Source organism: Arctopsyche grandis, chromosome 2 (genome assembly GCF_051622035.1).
Source record: "Arctopsyche grandis isolate Sample6627 chromosome 2, ASM5162203v2, whole genome shotgun sequence".
NCBI lineage: Eukaryota > Metazoa > Arthropoda > Insecta > Trichoptera > Hydropsychidae > Arctopsyche > Arctopsyche grandis.
The window spans coordinates 27,861,088-27,877,857 of NC_135356.1; the positions used below are offsets into that span (position 1 = coordinate 27,861,088).

The following is a 16,770-nucleotide window of genomic DNA, read 5'->3' on the forward strand; positions in this document are numbered from 1 at the left end:
ATAAAACGAAATAAATTGAAAAGTGCAGTTTCTTTTCAACGTGACAAATTATCGAAGAGTTCTCAAAAGATAATTAATAATTTGATTGGTTTTGAAATTATTTATTATCTATATATTTTTACATATGAAATTATATTATTATCATTGCGCTGTAGGACGCAATATACGTATGTATGTATAAAATTAACTAAAATTTTCTGCATTGAATATGGGAATTAGGCCTGTAAGTTTGTGCGTATTTTTGTTAAAATTTTTAAATTTTCGCAGCGAAAAGAAACACAAGCCTGTCGTTTTCATAAATAATCAAGATGTTTCAAATGAAATAAAAATACACTCATACAAATATACATCATTGATTAAATAATAAAAAAAAAACAAACTGTGTTCGACTTATCCTGACACAAAAATTCGCACAAAATTATGACCTAATACGATGTTTATTTGTAATAATATGAATTTAGCTTCATATTTCTGCAGATTGATTCTTGATAGCTTATTGAACTGATTGTTTTTCACAATTTAAATATACATACATACGAAAATTTAAGTATTAATGAAAAACTCTCCATTCAAATGAGTCATATCCGATGCGCAAAAGTTACCGGGAAAGTTAAAAATTCAACCTCACATTTTCGCAATCAAAAATGTATAAAGGATTCCAATTCTTACAAGACGCTTTTCAATTTACAACATTTTAACATGGTAATTACTTAATTTACCCATTTGATGAAAAGAAGTGTATACGATGAAAACTTTGAATACATGTTGATTATAATGCCTCAAACCTTAGAATTGCAAAAAAGTATCGAAGATTGGATGCTTTTTAATTTTTTTTTGTAACGATATTTTTCGAAAGTTGCGAAAGTATCGGATACGTTAATTGAGTAAATTAGCCAACATGAGATTTGACAATCTGCATTCGACAAAACGTCACGTTTCATGTCGGACACAAAACACGCTTTGATCAAAACAGGAAATTTCCCTGCGAAAAAATATCACAATGTAAATCGTAAACGGCGAAACTTTTTGGCCCAAAAATACAAATTGAAACTGTGAAATGTTGCAATATGAAAAAGGCATTCAATATTTAACATGAAATTTTTCCACGTTACTTTTTAAATAAACTGTTGATTTTCCCGTACAACGCTGTACAAAGCTTTTCATTTGAAAGCTTAATCCTTTGAATTTTCCACGTCAATTTGAAGTGCACTTTGTATCCCCATAAGTTCATACATACATACATACATACATATACATATGTAAATGATTTGCTATTAATGTTTTAAGCCGATCCATAAAGCAATTTCACAGCATCATTTTTTTGACTGGATTATTTTCAACTTTATTAATTATTCCTCACTAGCACGTCTTTCAAAAGTTCGCCAACGCTATTGTCGTCGATACCGCAAAACCTGCCATGTGCACAAACCTGTCAATTGTTCATGTATCTACAAAAACGATTTAAAAATCAATTATGGGGCGTTCAAAAAATGTACAATTCGTAAATATTCGCAACTCTGTATCATTTCAGTTGCATAAATTCAATTTAATTTTAAGTGCACTCGTAGAATTCGTATTTTGATTGGGTTGGGAAAAGCCTTATATTATTAACACTTGCCTTACAGTGTTAAAAAAAATCTGCTAGCCACTGTGCTGGACGCATAGCGTCCAGCTCATTGTGTTTTTAAGTTAAAATAATGCAAAATCTACTAGTTTGCTTTTATCATGTATTAAACGTCGAATAATAAAAAATAAGATTAGGAAATGAAAAAATAACAGCTGAACCAGAGCCGTCTGAACAGACACGTATACAAGAGGCTTCCTACAAAAATAATTATTTCTGTTGATATCGATTCATGTTTTTATTTCGTAATGATATAATTCGAATTATAGAGGTTTTGATGAGGAATACATAAAATATGAAGATAATGCATTCAGAATATTTGGAGAAATAAAATAAAGTATGAGTTATAGTCACTCACTATCCATAACAGTTTTGTATAGGGACGATGCACTATTAAATGAATTCGGCTTCTATATCTGAAGTAAATATAGACGGTGAAAATTGATTATCAAAGGATAATAAAAATGTCAGTTCAGACTTCAGGCATGTTCGTAAGAACAGCAGAGAGCATTTTAAAAGATAATCCAACTAATAAACAAGTGTAGTGCAGTGAGTGGAATCAAATGGCACAATTGGATTTCTTATTATTATTATTCATTATAAAGGTTTTGAACGCACCCATAATAGAAACGTCAAGCTTCAATATGCACTTGGAAGGCTGTTGCAATATCGAAGACGTCATAATGCAATCGTTGTAATGTACTCACCTCGTTTACTTCTATATCAGCTTCTGCCTCTTCTAAGGTCAGCATTCGCGTGTATTTGGTCTCTCCTGAATAATGAAATCTTATTAAAAAAAAATAAAAAAAAAAAACAAAACATACATACATATGTATATGTATATCAACCGACTCAAGTTTGTATTTTTGAATTTTAATGTAAAAAGCGACTAATTAATGGCGGGTGCGTAATTAATTATAAACATCCATTATGGGGAGAGCGATAAATCTTGTAGGAGAGCTTTATTCATGACATTTTTATCGTGCTTACCCACTTGTATATGCAGGCCCGTACCGAGGTTGGAATCAAACAATTATAATGAGTGTTATATAATTTGACAATGCCTGATTCAATATGTTAATAATCCTGTCCGAGTGTATAAATGCCTCGCTTTAGCACGATTCGCATTTTTAAAAGGGGTGGATTATCTCCCCTCGAAAATGGTCCCTATTATTTCATCCAGCATATGAGCTTTTTGTAAATATTGCCACTAATACACTAATACAGTTTCAATATACATACATATAGATATTTGTTTTACATGTGTATATTATATATATAGTATATTTAAAAGTTCATATTTCGTATTTTGAAATATTTACATTAATAATATTTTAATATAAAATACGTAGGTTGTCGATATTATTAATTTATTTGTGGAATACGTAATATATTTTATATTAAAGGAAATTTATAATTTTTAGACGGTAAAAGTAATTGTCAATGTCGTGTTTTGGACAGCAAAAGTAATTGTTAATGTCGTGTTTTGGACAGCAAAACTTACAGTAATATTATTAAAGACCCTTGCATTGAATTATATTGTAATAATATTATATAGTTAAATAAGAAATTATTTTAAAAAAATAAAGTAAGTCGATATGAAAAAAAGTAAAGTTATTGACGGACTTTTGGCCGAACGGACATACGGAATAGAAAGAAGGATAAATTAAATAAAAAGAAAATATTCTTTTAGATAACTGTTTTATCTATTTTAATTACAATGTAATTTATTTGTTAAAATTGATAAAAAAAAAAAATTCAATAATGACGCTCACATACTTTTATTAGATGCCGACAGCCCATTAGTGCCATAAACTTCATATTTGTATCATATTCTATTTACTAAATACAAACTCTAACTTTTAAAGGACTTTGTATTTTGATCGCTTTTGAATAAAATTTCGACAAAAATTAATAATTGTGTATCGATATTATTCAAAACTTACTAAAACGTTCGTTGGCCAAGTTTCCATTCGGCCAATAGTCCGTCAACCCTTGTTGAGAGCCCAAACAATATCATACATTGATTTGTATTATTATCGTATATATAAAACCAAATTCTGTAATTCGTTTCTGATTGGCTGGATTGGTCAGACATTTGTGATTTGTTGCTCGTTAAATAATATTATTTTTTTCGATTCAAATAATTTTAATAAAAAAATAATTATTATTTCATCGTTCGACGGTATTCGCACTATTATGAAGACTGCAATTCCATTTCAAGTTACTTTTATTATATCCGTGCTAAAGCGGAAGACATCATCAAAAGTGGAAAGCCGGGTAGCACCACTAGTGGAATAAAATATTCTTGATTTTTAATGATTAATTGTTATGATTATTTCACGAATCATTCACCGAGACATTTTCACTTATTAAAAAATAATTAAAAGTAGCAATCTATGAGATTTCATTTTATTTTAAATAATCAATGATATCATAAAAACAATCACAAGATAAAGCGCGACTTTCTTTACTAAATAATAAAACAATATTAATATTTAGAAAACAATTTAGTAAATGTATTTTTGACAGTTTTCACGTCAAACTGAATTTCGGCGAAATTTGCTTAAAATTTTCGACAGAATCTCGGATTGGATTTGGAGTTTGCTTTCCCACGCTTACATAGGTCGTTTCTAAGATTAAGTAAATTTTCAGCCGGGGTTCATATATACATTAAGAAATATGAAGGCACAGCATCTTCCACAAAATATATTTATGATTTGGCGTCATTTTTCTAGCAGTGGAAAATTTAAATTACTCAGACTCCAAAAGCTCCCCGAAATAACAGGGAAAGCGTACATGAAAATACCATCAATAGTGAAAAAAAAATCTGTATTAATATTTACCCTTTGTAACTTCGTCGTATCGGTTTTTCCGACGATAGAATTTAATCTCCATTCGAAATTAGGTTTCGATTGTCTTATTAAGTTTGCGCGATACGATAAGCTTTTGCCTTATTATTACATTATTTTATGAAATTCTCTCCTATATTTTTTACACTGGAATACGGCGAAAAAGCCACCCCTCAAAACGACCATTTTCAATATCCACTTTCAAATATACTACACACACACATATTATATTAATATAAAAAAAAATGATCTTGCCAAACGAATATATTTTGTATTTTATCATAACATTCAGCTATATTTAAATTAGTAATATAATATACATATATAAAAACGGACGCGATGTTTGTATGTATTTTTGAGTACATCAAGATGTATGGAAATTTGAAAAAAAAAACAAATTTTAGAATGCCATGAGTTATGCCTCTCAGAGATATTGAATAAAATAAGTACACGCGAACACGGCGCACAGCCAATCGCGAGAAGTGGTTCACGTGGACTAAATGCTTTGACCAATTAGAACAAAGACGATATATTCTGACCAATGGGTACATTTTAAGCATCCGCAATAGGGATGTGTCATGTCGAGAAGACGCGGGGAAGTGGGGGGGGGTGGATCGTCTGACATGTGCTCCTGATATCGAGCGCGCCTGACTTGGAATGGGTGACGTCATCGTCATATGCGCCTAAGCATGAGCAGGAGCGTACACACACATACACACACAAACACACACACACACACACACACACACACACATTAATTCATCATCTATAAATTACTTTACATTATATTTATATAGTATAACTTTATTTTAATTCCCGTATCAATTCGTTTCCGAAACTAACCTTTGAAATCAACACTAATTTGTGAATAGTGTATGGAAAAGTCAAAACACACATATGTTTATTCATTTACATACATATGTATGTATGCCTATTCAACAGAATGTCTCACCGAATGTATGTATTGTGTTACTGGTTCAAAGGAAGATGTACGTTTGTACGGATCAATCAACTCTATTGTTACGAGATCGAATGCATTTATGTATACCTCGGTAATTTGAATAGTTAAATGGTCTACTCGAGAGTGAATAAATACTCACTCGAGACCCAGCAAAGAACCCTTTGCGTGTGACACTTCTGATCCAACCCTTCGACCCGAATCCCGCTAAACGACAAATTTGAATTGAGAAGAGCGTAAAAAATATGATCCGAGTATAATGCAAAATCCTCAATGGCGTAAGCATTTACATGGAATAAATCAAATCATGATACAAATCAATTGTGTGTGTGTGTGTGTGTGTGTGTGTGTGTGTGTGTGTGTGTGTGTGTGTGTGTGTGTGTGTGTGTGTGTGTGTGTGTGTATTGTTACAATATGAAAAATTTTTTTGGCAAACTTTATCAATAGTTGTTCTCATCCAAAGTATAATATATTAAATTGAAAAATAAATAAAAATTACCTCTGAACTCCATTCTGGCTCTGCGTCCACGGGCGATGCCCAGGGACTTCACTTTCACCTCGAGAGCCATCTTTTTGCTGTTACTGAAAAGAAAAACGAAAATAAACATATTTATAGGTTTCAACGGACGTCGATCTGAAAAAGGTACATATATTCTTCGACAGATAAAACAACCCATTTCTAAACTTTCAATGCGATCGGCTGCTTAAACTTTATTTTCACACGGATTAATGGAGACATCTCCAGGGAAAAACTTTTTAATTTCACTCTATTCAATGTCGTCGTATTTGATTACTATTTCTATTAAAGGAATATATCCTTCATCGTAGTTGAAGTTTTACGATACTCTGTACTATGAAATATTAACGCTTGCAAAGAAAATAACGAGTCTTATCTATTATTTAATCATTAGAAATGTCCTTTTAGGGTATTGGCTATCTATTCCTGTTGTTGAAGTTTCCAGAAATATAATTCTAAGCTAATTAGGTAGAGTTACAATTTAGTTTCAGTATACATAAAGCTCGTATGCATACTAATGTGCTTAATATCTATTCATGTAGCGTAGTTACATAATTTTGTATGAATGTTAGTCCAATTTTCCATGATTAAGTATCTTCATGTTCAATATTCATTTGGAATAAATACGTAGTGCAAAAAATTACAATATTAAATAAATATTCGAAAATGGTGGAAGTAGAATTTTCAGCTCCAAAAAGACTATTTCTGTTTGTCTTAATACACAAATTTTTATCACTTATTTTAATTCGATATGTCCAGAATCTCGGAAAAGCAGAATAAACGTATTACAGGCCACCAGTATTTTTAAATATTGTTAAACGCAATAAAAAAAATATGTTTTACGAGATATTTCTCGAAATTAAGAAAAGTGGACTAATGCCGATTTCAGTTAAAGCGACTCATATCGCGTCCTTTGAGCAAAAAAAGTTGACGACTTTACAAAATATGTTTGTTTAAGATTGCAATGAATAAATAACAATCGCAAAGTGAAACTAACATAAACTTGGTAAAAAGGACTGAATTTTCTTTTATAAAAAGTCATAACTTTTGTGCATTATATTGCGAAAAAAAATGTTGATTTATAAAGCTACCAAAATACTTTGATAGAACTTGAAAATAGGATCATAACTATATTATTATTAAGCCCAATTCAAGTTATAAATTTTGTGCTCTAAATATATATGTATGTACATATATATATACATATAGAATTATGATTTAGATAATAATTAACGTAATTGTTTTACTTTTTAATCCTTTCTTTTAAAAATTTATATGATAAAACTTTACGTACAATGGAAAACTTCACAAAATAGCAAGGCGCTATTATAGGTCTTATAATTTTTTTAATAAACATTGATTTTTCTCAAAAAGTGACTAAAATTTTCCACGAAAGATAATCAGACATGTGATAAAAGCAGGATGGAAATTTTCGACATAAATCTATGGCCATATTTTGTTTTAACCATCTCATTTGACCGATTGTTTTTGTGAGATTTCTTAAAGAACTTGGTAATCAAGTGAATTAATCGCTACCTTCTAGTAACTGAAAACTAACGTTAAGATTAAAGGATTTGAAATTCTATCAAAAGTGTCGACTTCAGGCTGAGACTTTAATTTGCAAATATATCTTGCATATAAAAATATCGTTCAACCGTGTTCGAAATCGAGTCTTGCGATCGAATAGTTCGTCTTAGAAAGGATTATCTTTCCGAGAATCGAGATATTTTTTCATAAAAGAAACAGGTCGAGTGCACTACATAATATTAAATTTTTATAATATTCTCGCTTCAGAATGTTCTCAAGTATTTTACATCCTTTTGATGCATCATTAAATGGGTCATACATACACTTGTCTTCGTTTCAGTGCTTCGTGCTTTCAATTTTTAAGCTTCGGCTTTCGGCAAACGTCAAATTGCACTTTGTGAATATTTGAAAGGCTCTCGCGTTCATGACGAATCCGAATTTTCTATTGTTATACGGTATGAAGCTTCGCAATCTCATATTTTGAAGCTCGTCGTTGATTTTGTACAACCTGTAATATTTGCTGACGGTGAAATTGTAAACATTTCAAAACTCATATTTCTGAGAAATTAATACGCGCCAACAATGAGCATGCATTTGGTACAATTTGCACAATGCTATTATACATACATACATAATATATAAACCGTTGAAAAATAATGATTGTTAAATATTTATTGTCTGCTTATGTGGAATCGTAATCGGATTTCGTGTGGTTACATTGTCGATTTTTCACTTTATTTACTGTATGTCGAAATCAATCAAATCGATTCATATTTTTACTTCTAATGAAATCATAATTTTTGTCAATAAATATAATACGCTTATAGACACGATAGAATTATAATAGATGTTATTTATGATTGAATTTGACGAATTTTGCATATTTTTTTATTAGTTTTAATTATTACAGTGCGTGTCTCGGATGGAAGGGTTTCATTTTTAAAATGGCCGTCTCTATCTAAACGTACGATCGTTTACTCAAAATTATTGATACGAGGGTAAAAAATTTAGATTAAAAAAAAACAGTTCGCTTGTTCTATTTCTTCGTAAAAAATTTTAAACTACAAAAAAACATTCTTCAATTGAAAATACGATGTAAATATTCTGAATAAAAAAAATACATTTTTCAACTTCGGGCCACCGAATTTGGTATAAGCTTTGGAAGGGATCATCTCCCAGGATCGAAAGGGTCTTATTCGAAAATTCCCAGGCGACGCCTGGCAAGTTCGTTTTCTACAATTTTCAATGTAGAAAAGCCAAATTTGTAACACTATCTTATGTGAGACTACCAAAGACCGTAGAGCGTATTTTAAAATGACTCGGAGTTCCGTGTCGAAGGACGCCATTTAAAACCAGCCGGGTGACGCCTGGCAAGTGTGCTTTTCTGTTATTATTTAAAAAGACAAAAAGCGAATTTCATCCTCTCGAGAAACCCGGAAACATTAACCTTGTCGGACAAAACCGGCTGGTTTTTAATCATAAAATAATATAGAAAGTAAAATGTATGGCAAATTAAACGTTGCATTCAATATTTACTGATTTTGATCAAATTAAAACTAAGTATTAATATGTTCCACTGTTTTAATCGGTATTGATCGTGGTCAAATTATGCACATAGATTTCAAAGTAATCATTCGATTATTCAAGGCTGCAAACCCAATAATGCAACCTCGTGCGCACGAATACACCTTGATTAACATTTTCAAATGTAATTTGCTGATGTCAACCCAATCACATCGTCATTGAGCTTTGATTTTTTCCACTGAACTGTGCATATTCCATGCATATATAATATATATTTAGTATATACATATGTACATACACGAGGACAATTAAAGTCAAATTTGAATTTATTGCCTACATTAGGCATTAAAGGACGCGGCGAGGATTTTAATGTCCCTTTACAAATCCCGTTACAAGTCGATGAAATTTTCACAAACAACGATCCCTTTGACGATCGTTCTCCTTCGAAACGTCTCTAATTACACAAAACGCGCAAACTGAAATTCGCATGAGAAAATTTTAACCTCTGACCGTGTGCTCGTTCCAGTCCGTAAGCCACAACATCATATTGTTTGAATTGAAATTGTGTGTATATAGCAAATAGTGTAGATTAACTTGTCTACTAAGCTTGTAACTTTATTATTAAATTATTTCTAGCAAAAGCTGGAGTGTACTTCCGTTAGAATGATTCCTAATGAGGCAAATGAAGCTGATTTAACCGTTTAATTATACATATATACGTACAAACATATTTTCAAGTAATTCATCTCGACTATTAGGAAATACGATGAATTCCACCAGTATAAAGCGAGAGTGAATGTTACTTTTAACAATTCCAATACTTTGTATGTACAAAAGACTTCTTTCTGAGCGGTGGTTCAACTCAAATTTAGATACAAAATTGTACTGTCGTCGGAAATTTTCATATTCGAAAATGTTCAAGTAAATTGTCTCGGTATATGTAAGTGGATTTAAAAATGTATTACAATAAAAAAAACAAAGGGAATATTAAAAAAAACTGTATAGGTACATACTGTATCATCTCATCGGAATAATTATTCCAAGTTTATTTCAGATTAGATCCAGTTATAATTAATTATGACGAAAAAAACAGACGAATAGAAAATCAAACTAATTCTCATTTTATTACAATTATGAGTGAGTATATATGTATGTATGTAGTATAAGATAAGCTGATAAGCCCGATAAGCTCCAATGTGAATTTAAAATTTGGCAAAAATAACGTTTGCGAGATATTCCAATAAAAATTTTCGACTTGTTCAAATCATATGTATTTTATTATTATTGAATGGTTTTGTTATTCTCGATAATTCGGCAGATAGCGTTGGATTTTCGCAATACATTTTGAGCGATTTACAACGAGCCATTTTACTAGGAATTTCCATACATATGAATTTCAATATTGCATCAGGTTTAATTTGAATTGACGCTCGTATGATCATAAAACTTCATTTATTGATAAAATAAAAAACAATCAAAACCTTTTATGTAAATATATATGAACATATATGAACAGGGTTACGTGCGTACCGTTGATGTGTGTAATATATTGGATTAGAACCAATATTTTGGATTTAAGCAGTACTTTTTAAATTACTTAATCAGATTTCTGTATCTACATATGTACATTATGATGTGTGAATATGTCATGTTTTTCTTATAATCAAGAAAAATATTTTTTTATAAAAACGTGTAAGTGTTTTATGTGTATTATAAATCAATCCGCAATGATTTCTTTGTTTCCGGTGTTTTATTCATATAAAATTGAATAGCCTTTTACAAATACTGTAATCGACAATATATAAATAATATAATTTTCTGCTAACCATTCCATTTTTGCTCTTCCGAGAGTGAACCATTTATGTATATTGATATTTAAATGTCACATTATAGACATCGAGAGTATAAAAATAATAATGAAAAAATTCGAATAAATATAAACGTATGCTCCAAATAAAAAAAAATATGAAGTGAATAAATTTCGTTGTTTGAAATACGATGAAAACAATCCAAGTGGAAACCGATTCAATTTCATATGTATTTCAAGCGTCTCTCTTTTAGGCCTGTAATTTATTTATGATTTTTTCGACACTCGAAGTTCGAATCGAGATCGGTTTTACAAACGCTTTTGAATGCAAAAAAAAAATAATCCTTTAAATTCATAAAATTTTTCATATTCTTTTCTGTCGGCGAATTGTAATGGAAGTGTTGAATTAAATAATTAAATAGCGTTTTTTTTTTTTTTTTGGTTTTCAGCCATTTTTCACGCGGGCCAAACTAGATTATGAGATGAAATCTACTTACATTTTAAAATAAAGCGAGGCTTTACTCAAAATGCGATCTTTTATGAGACCAAAGTGCGTCCTCATTCAGAACGACTGCGCGCGCGACATTAACGAGGCAAATTTTCTTTTCACTTTCCTTTTATTTTTGTCCCGACGGAGAAATTTCCTAATGATATGAAACGAATTCTTCCTATTTAATTTATTCGAAAAAATTGCTCTCGGTCGAAATGAAAACGCCGGCGATCCTACGCGCCGCCCGCGAATTTTCCACACCATTGTTCCGGCCCGGGAAAACCCCGAGTTAGTGGGGAGGAAGACAGGACCAACAGGTGCAGTGGCTTTAAAGGGTCGCTCGTTTTATACGTTTACCTTACACGTACGTGAAACTCAATTTAAAAAAATAATCCGCTCAATTCTGCATTAAAAACTTGCGTATGTTACGATAGAATTTGCGCAAGTAAACCTACACGAATCCATCACTTAAAAATGAAACCCCTCTGACGAAAAAATATGGTTAATTAATTTGTTATATTCTAAGAGAAAGTTTACATCGATTAATCTTGAATGTTATATTCATTGCCTTAAATAATTAGGTATAAGCATTTTTTCATAGACTAATTAATATACGCGTTATGGTTTAAATAATTAATAACTTTTTCGTTTTAAGAACTAATAAATAAAACTGAAGATTTATGAAAAAAAAGTATCCCAATTAAAAAAAAAAAATCAAATTTAGCCAAATTTATTTTAAGCGCTAGTATAATTTTTTAATCCCATAAAGCATATTGTCGATTTACGAAATGGTTGAAATTTTTTACGGTCAGCCTTGAATGGTAATTCAGAGATCTGATTATAACAAGAGTTCAAAGAATATACAATTTGAGGAGCTTTAAGCTCTTTGGAGAGAAATTTCCGGAGATCAAATAATATCGCGATTTTTCTACTTCAATTGTGTATCTCATTCCGCTGTTAATATTTTCTTCTGTAAAATTTCTTAAATGGCAAGATGTACGTGAATAAATCACTACCTTTTAGTAGTTGAAAACCAGCATTCAATCTATATCTGTGTTAGGGCTTAAATTAAAAAACAAAAGTAGTAAATTCGAGTTGAAATTAAAAACGGTGGAAATTTTGCGGTGTATTTTTTTAAGAATTAATGCAAGCTTTTCTCTAAGTGCTGTAGTAAATTATGAAAAAATAAAAATTATGAAATGTTAAGAGGGAAAAAAGATATTTAAATCTCAACGCTATTGTATATGTATGTGTTACTATACAAAAAAATATAACGTTATGGTTTAAATACTTAAGAAACATTTCTACTTTTTTTTCCGCTATTTAAAACAGTACTTTAATTCTTTAAAATAATACCCAGCAAAATCAGTCTCAAGCTGAATGCATCTCCTTTGTGAGGATTTCAGGTTTTAGCAATCTAACAAGAATCACTTCGAATTTTCTTCAGCTTATAAAAGGTACTGCTTTCTCATATAATCTTTAATAAATCTCACATATGAAAGAAATATCCGATTGAAGTCCCATTTTATAATCGGCAAAAATTTCCCTCAAAAAACCATATCGTATCTTCATTTAGACCATACAGTTGAAACCATTTACGCATTTGATTCATCCCCAAATTCAATCAATAAGCCTTTTGATTGAACGACCGTTTTAAAAATGTATTCGACCAATTCCGATGCTCTTTCTTATTTCGGATCTTTCCTTACAAAATTTACACATCTTTCCGTACAAATTCTCAAAAAATAATACGCTAACGCCATATATGAACCGATACTACCCTATTCCACATATAAATTACTAATAAATATATAAAATGCCGCAATATTCTCGTATAATAAAAAAAAAACGAGATGATGCGCGTTTTTTATTAATTTTCCAACGAAAAATACCACGAGTGATGAAAACGCGTATTTTTCAGACCGTAACTTTGATGTTTCATATTTAAATTTAACGTACGTAAGAAATTCATCCGATCTAATCATGAAATTTTGGCTGAAACAATTCGCATTCCGTCTAAAATTACATTTAAAACATATTATACTATACAAACCGCGATAAAGACCGTTCAGCTTTTATTATAATTAGAAACATAACGTAATTAGTTTTTCATCTACTACTACGCTAAACTACGCACAAATGCAATTAGACGTAATCTCTTCAATGAAATTTACAAACAAAGGAAAAAAATGATCGATACAACAATCGCGTGAATGCAATGATCCTAATGTATAAAGTATTACAAAAAAATATATATATTTATATACATATATATTACTACTTAATTGTGCACGCAAACATTTATTTATGTCGCGCGTACATAGAAAGTATTTAACGTTGACCATTCTTTATAATATACATTCATGTATATATTTGTTATCGTAGGTTAAAATATAAACATATACATATGTTTATAATATTCAAGGTTGCATGTGATTATTCGAACGTGTGTGCAAATAATGATAAACAACAATGATAACAATGACTCTTTTTTCTGGGTTAAAAATTTACAATCCTACACGTATTCGTGTCGCATATTATCATCAGTCGAAAATATAACAGCACACATATTCGTGTACTTGAAATTCAGCGAGAACTTTGGCAAATCCTACTTTTCGTTGAGCAAAAGTGAAAATTTTACCATCGGATATTAACATTCGAACGGAAATTTCAATATTGGACTTTGCCGACTTATTTTTTCAATATTAGTTTTAGCCTTTATATATGTATATTTAATACGTACATAGGTATGTACCTACATTCATATGTGTGGGGAGGTGGGAAACGTGCGTAACATTTTTCACGTTGCAAAATTCGCTCGGTGTATTGTTATACCAAACAATATAAACCGTTACTTGCAAAAACCATACACATATGTATATGTAAAGAAAAGTAAAAACGCTCAGCTCAACCCAAGCTTTCGGGTGAAACAAAGAATTTTTTAAGATTCTACGTAAAAAATTAAAAAAATTGTTCCGCAAGCAGTAAATTCTACGGAGATGAAATGTGCATTTGTGAAATTGTCGAATCGTAGGGGATTAAATTAATTTTTACATATATACATTTTAAATTGTCGGCAAAATTTAATTTCGCCGAATATAAATCCTGTGTGTGAATAAAATAATAATAAATGAAAGTGTAGAATTCTTTCGAAACAAAGACTTTGCGGGAAAAGTTCAATTTATTTTCCGCTCATTCTACGGAGGTGAAATACGCATTGAAAAAATTGTCTAATCGTAGGAAAGAGTGAATTCAATTTTTAATACATAGACATATGTACATTTATAATTTTCGGCAATTTTTAGTTTTAACAGTGTTGGTATGCAAATAAAATAAAACGAAGAAAAGTGTGTATTTCTTTAGAAACAAAGACTTTTTTCTGCAAAGATTCGGCAGAAAAAGTTCAGCATTTTTTTTCCGCAAGCAATAAATTCTACTATGATAAATTATCAAATCGTTGCGAAGTAAATTCATTTAAAAATGTGTTCATATATTTTAAAAGCCTTTTTTGTAGATTCTCCGGGAAAAATTAGACATTTTTTTCCCCAAACAGTGAATTCTAGAAAGATGAAATCCGCATTGATAAAATAATCAATCGTGGGGATGTAAATTAATTTTTACATACATACATTTTACCAAATAGCAATAGCAGTGTGCAAATAAAATAATGAGGAACTAAGAGTGTCTTTCTTTCTAAACAAAGACTTTTGAAAGATTCTGCGTCAAAAGTTCAGCATTTTTTTTCCGCAAGCAATAAATTCTACGATGATAAATTGTCAAATCGTTGCGAAGTAAATTCATTTAAAAATGTGTTCATATATTTTAAAAGCCTTTTTTGTAGATTCTGCGGGAAAAATTAGACATTTTTTTCCCCAAACAGTGAATTCTACAAAGATGAAATCCGCATTGATAAAATAATCAATCGTGGGGATGTAAATTAATTTTTACATACATACATTTTACCGAATAGCAATAGCAGTGTGCAAATAAAATAATGAGGAACTAAGAGTGTCTTTCTTTCTAAAAAAAGACTTTTGAAAGATTCTGAGTCAAAAGTTCAGCATTTTTTTTCCGCAAGCAATAAATTCTACGATGATAAATTGTCAAATCGTTGCGAAGTAAATTCATTTAAAAATGTGTTCATATATTTAAAAGCCTTTTTTGTAGATTCTGCGTCAAAAGTTCAGCATTTTTTTTCCGCAAGCAATTCTACGATGGTAAAAAACGTATTGATAAAGTTGTCAAATCATAAATGGGCGAATATATTTTTACATATCTACATACATGCATTTTAATCTTTCGGTAACTTTAATTTTTACCGAAAACTGTGCTGTAAATGAATGTATGTACATACATATTGAAAATAAACGAAAGTTTTCGAAGCAAAGACTATTTAAGAATGCGTGAAAAGTTAAACATTTTTTCCGCAAGCAATAAATTCTACGATGACAAAATACGCTCTGAAAAATTGTCGAATCCTAAGGGGGAAAATACATTTTTAATGGTCAGCTATTTTCAAATATTTATAATTTCACAGAATTAAATTATTCTATGTATTAAATGTAGAATAAAAAAATTTAAATTAAAAAAAAAAAAATTTTAATTTTTAGACATATATGTATATATTAATCTGTAAGAAAATGACTGACCAAATAAAAAATAGAAAATTCATATATGAGAAATAAAGTTAAAATTGCGCTCTTTAAATGTAATGTTAATTTTTTTAATTTCGTACTAAAACACAATTCGAACTGTCTTTCAATCGACGCACAGTAAAAGAGAAAAAACCGATAAATTCAATTTCCAACCGTCAATTTCGCCTTTTTTTCGACATTTACGACAGAAAAGAGTATGGAGAGCAAAACGGCGAAGGCTGCAAATAAAATTTTCCGGTTCCTAAGTGTGAAAACTTACCTCGGAAAAGCGAGCTTCGAATGTGGAAACAGCCCTCGTGCCACACGTCGCGTCAAAACAAAACAAAAACGTTAAAATAAAAATTTAAAAGCGCGAAGTCCTCACGGGAGAACTTTTCTATCCCACCGAATTGGCCTCCATTCTTCGTCGCCTCAGAAGTCTAAGTGCTGGGATGCTGCGGCTGGAGCAGAGTTCTGGACCGGGACTGGTTGCTGGAGCGTCCTGCTTCTGCGGTGGCCGCGCACTCAATGCGTCCTTCCTTGACTGTCGAGAGGTCGTAAACGACCGGGGAAAGAGGGGTACGGGGGTTTGTGGAGGGGCTAGGGTCATAGAGGGGATTCGGAAGGGGACATGGGGTGTAAAAGTCCGAGGGGTTGTAGGCGGGGTGGAAACCCGGCGCAGATCCCGCCTACCAACTATGTATCTCCCTCTTTTACGAGCCCTGAAACTGGGACCTGCAAAATTGTTACACGGGTACCTGCGCAATTTCCGTGCCTCGAAAAGCGATTGACGCCGATGATGAGAGGCTTTTCTCGGAACGTGCGGCTGAAACAGTG

At 31.1% G+C, this 16,770-nt stretch overlaps 1 protein-coding gene across 1 annotated transcript in view; it reads right to left on the reverse strand.

The window, feature by feature from the left end:
• Positions 1-16,463, reverse strand: part of mfr (ferlin family C2 domain-containing myoferlin misfire) — a 143,842-nt gene extending 127,379 nt beyond the window's left edge. Inside the window, exons 1-3 of the mRNA XM_077445072.1 lie at positions 16,214-16,463; positions 5,934-6,016; positions 2,332-2,396 (exon numbers count right to left, since the gene is read on the reverse strand). Of these exons, the coding sequence (XP_077301198.1) occupies positions 2,332-2,396; positions 5,934-6,003 (135 nt within the window). The 5' untranslated portion in view covers positions 6,004-6,016; positions 16,214-16,463. The remainder of the gene's footprint in view (positions 1-2,331; positions 2,397-5,933; positions 6,017-16,213) is intronic.
• Between the last annotated feature and the right edge of the window lie 307 nt (positions 16,464-16,770).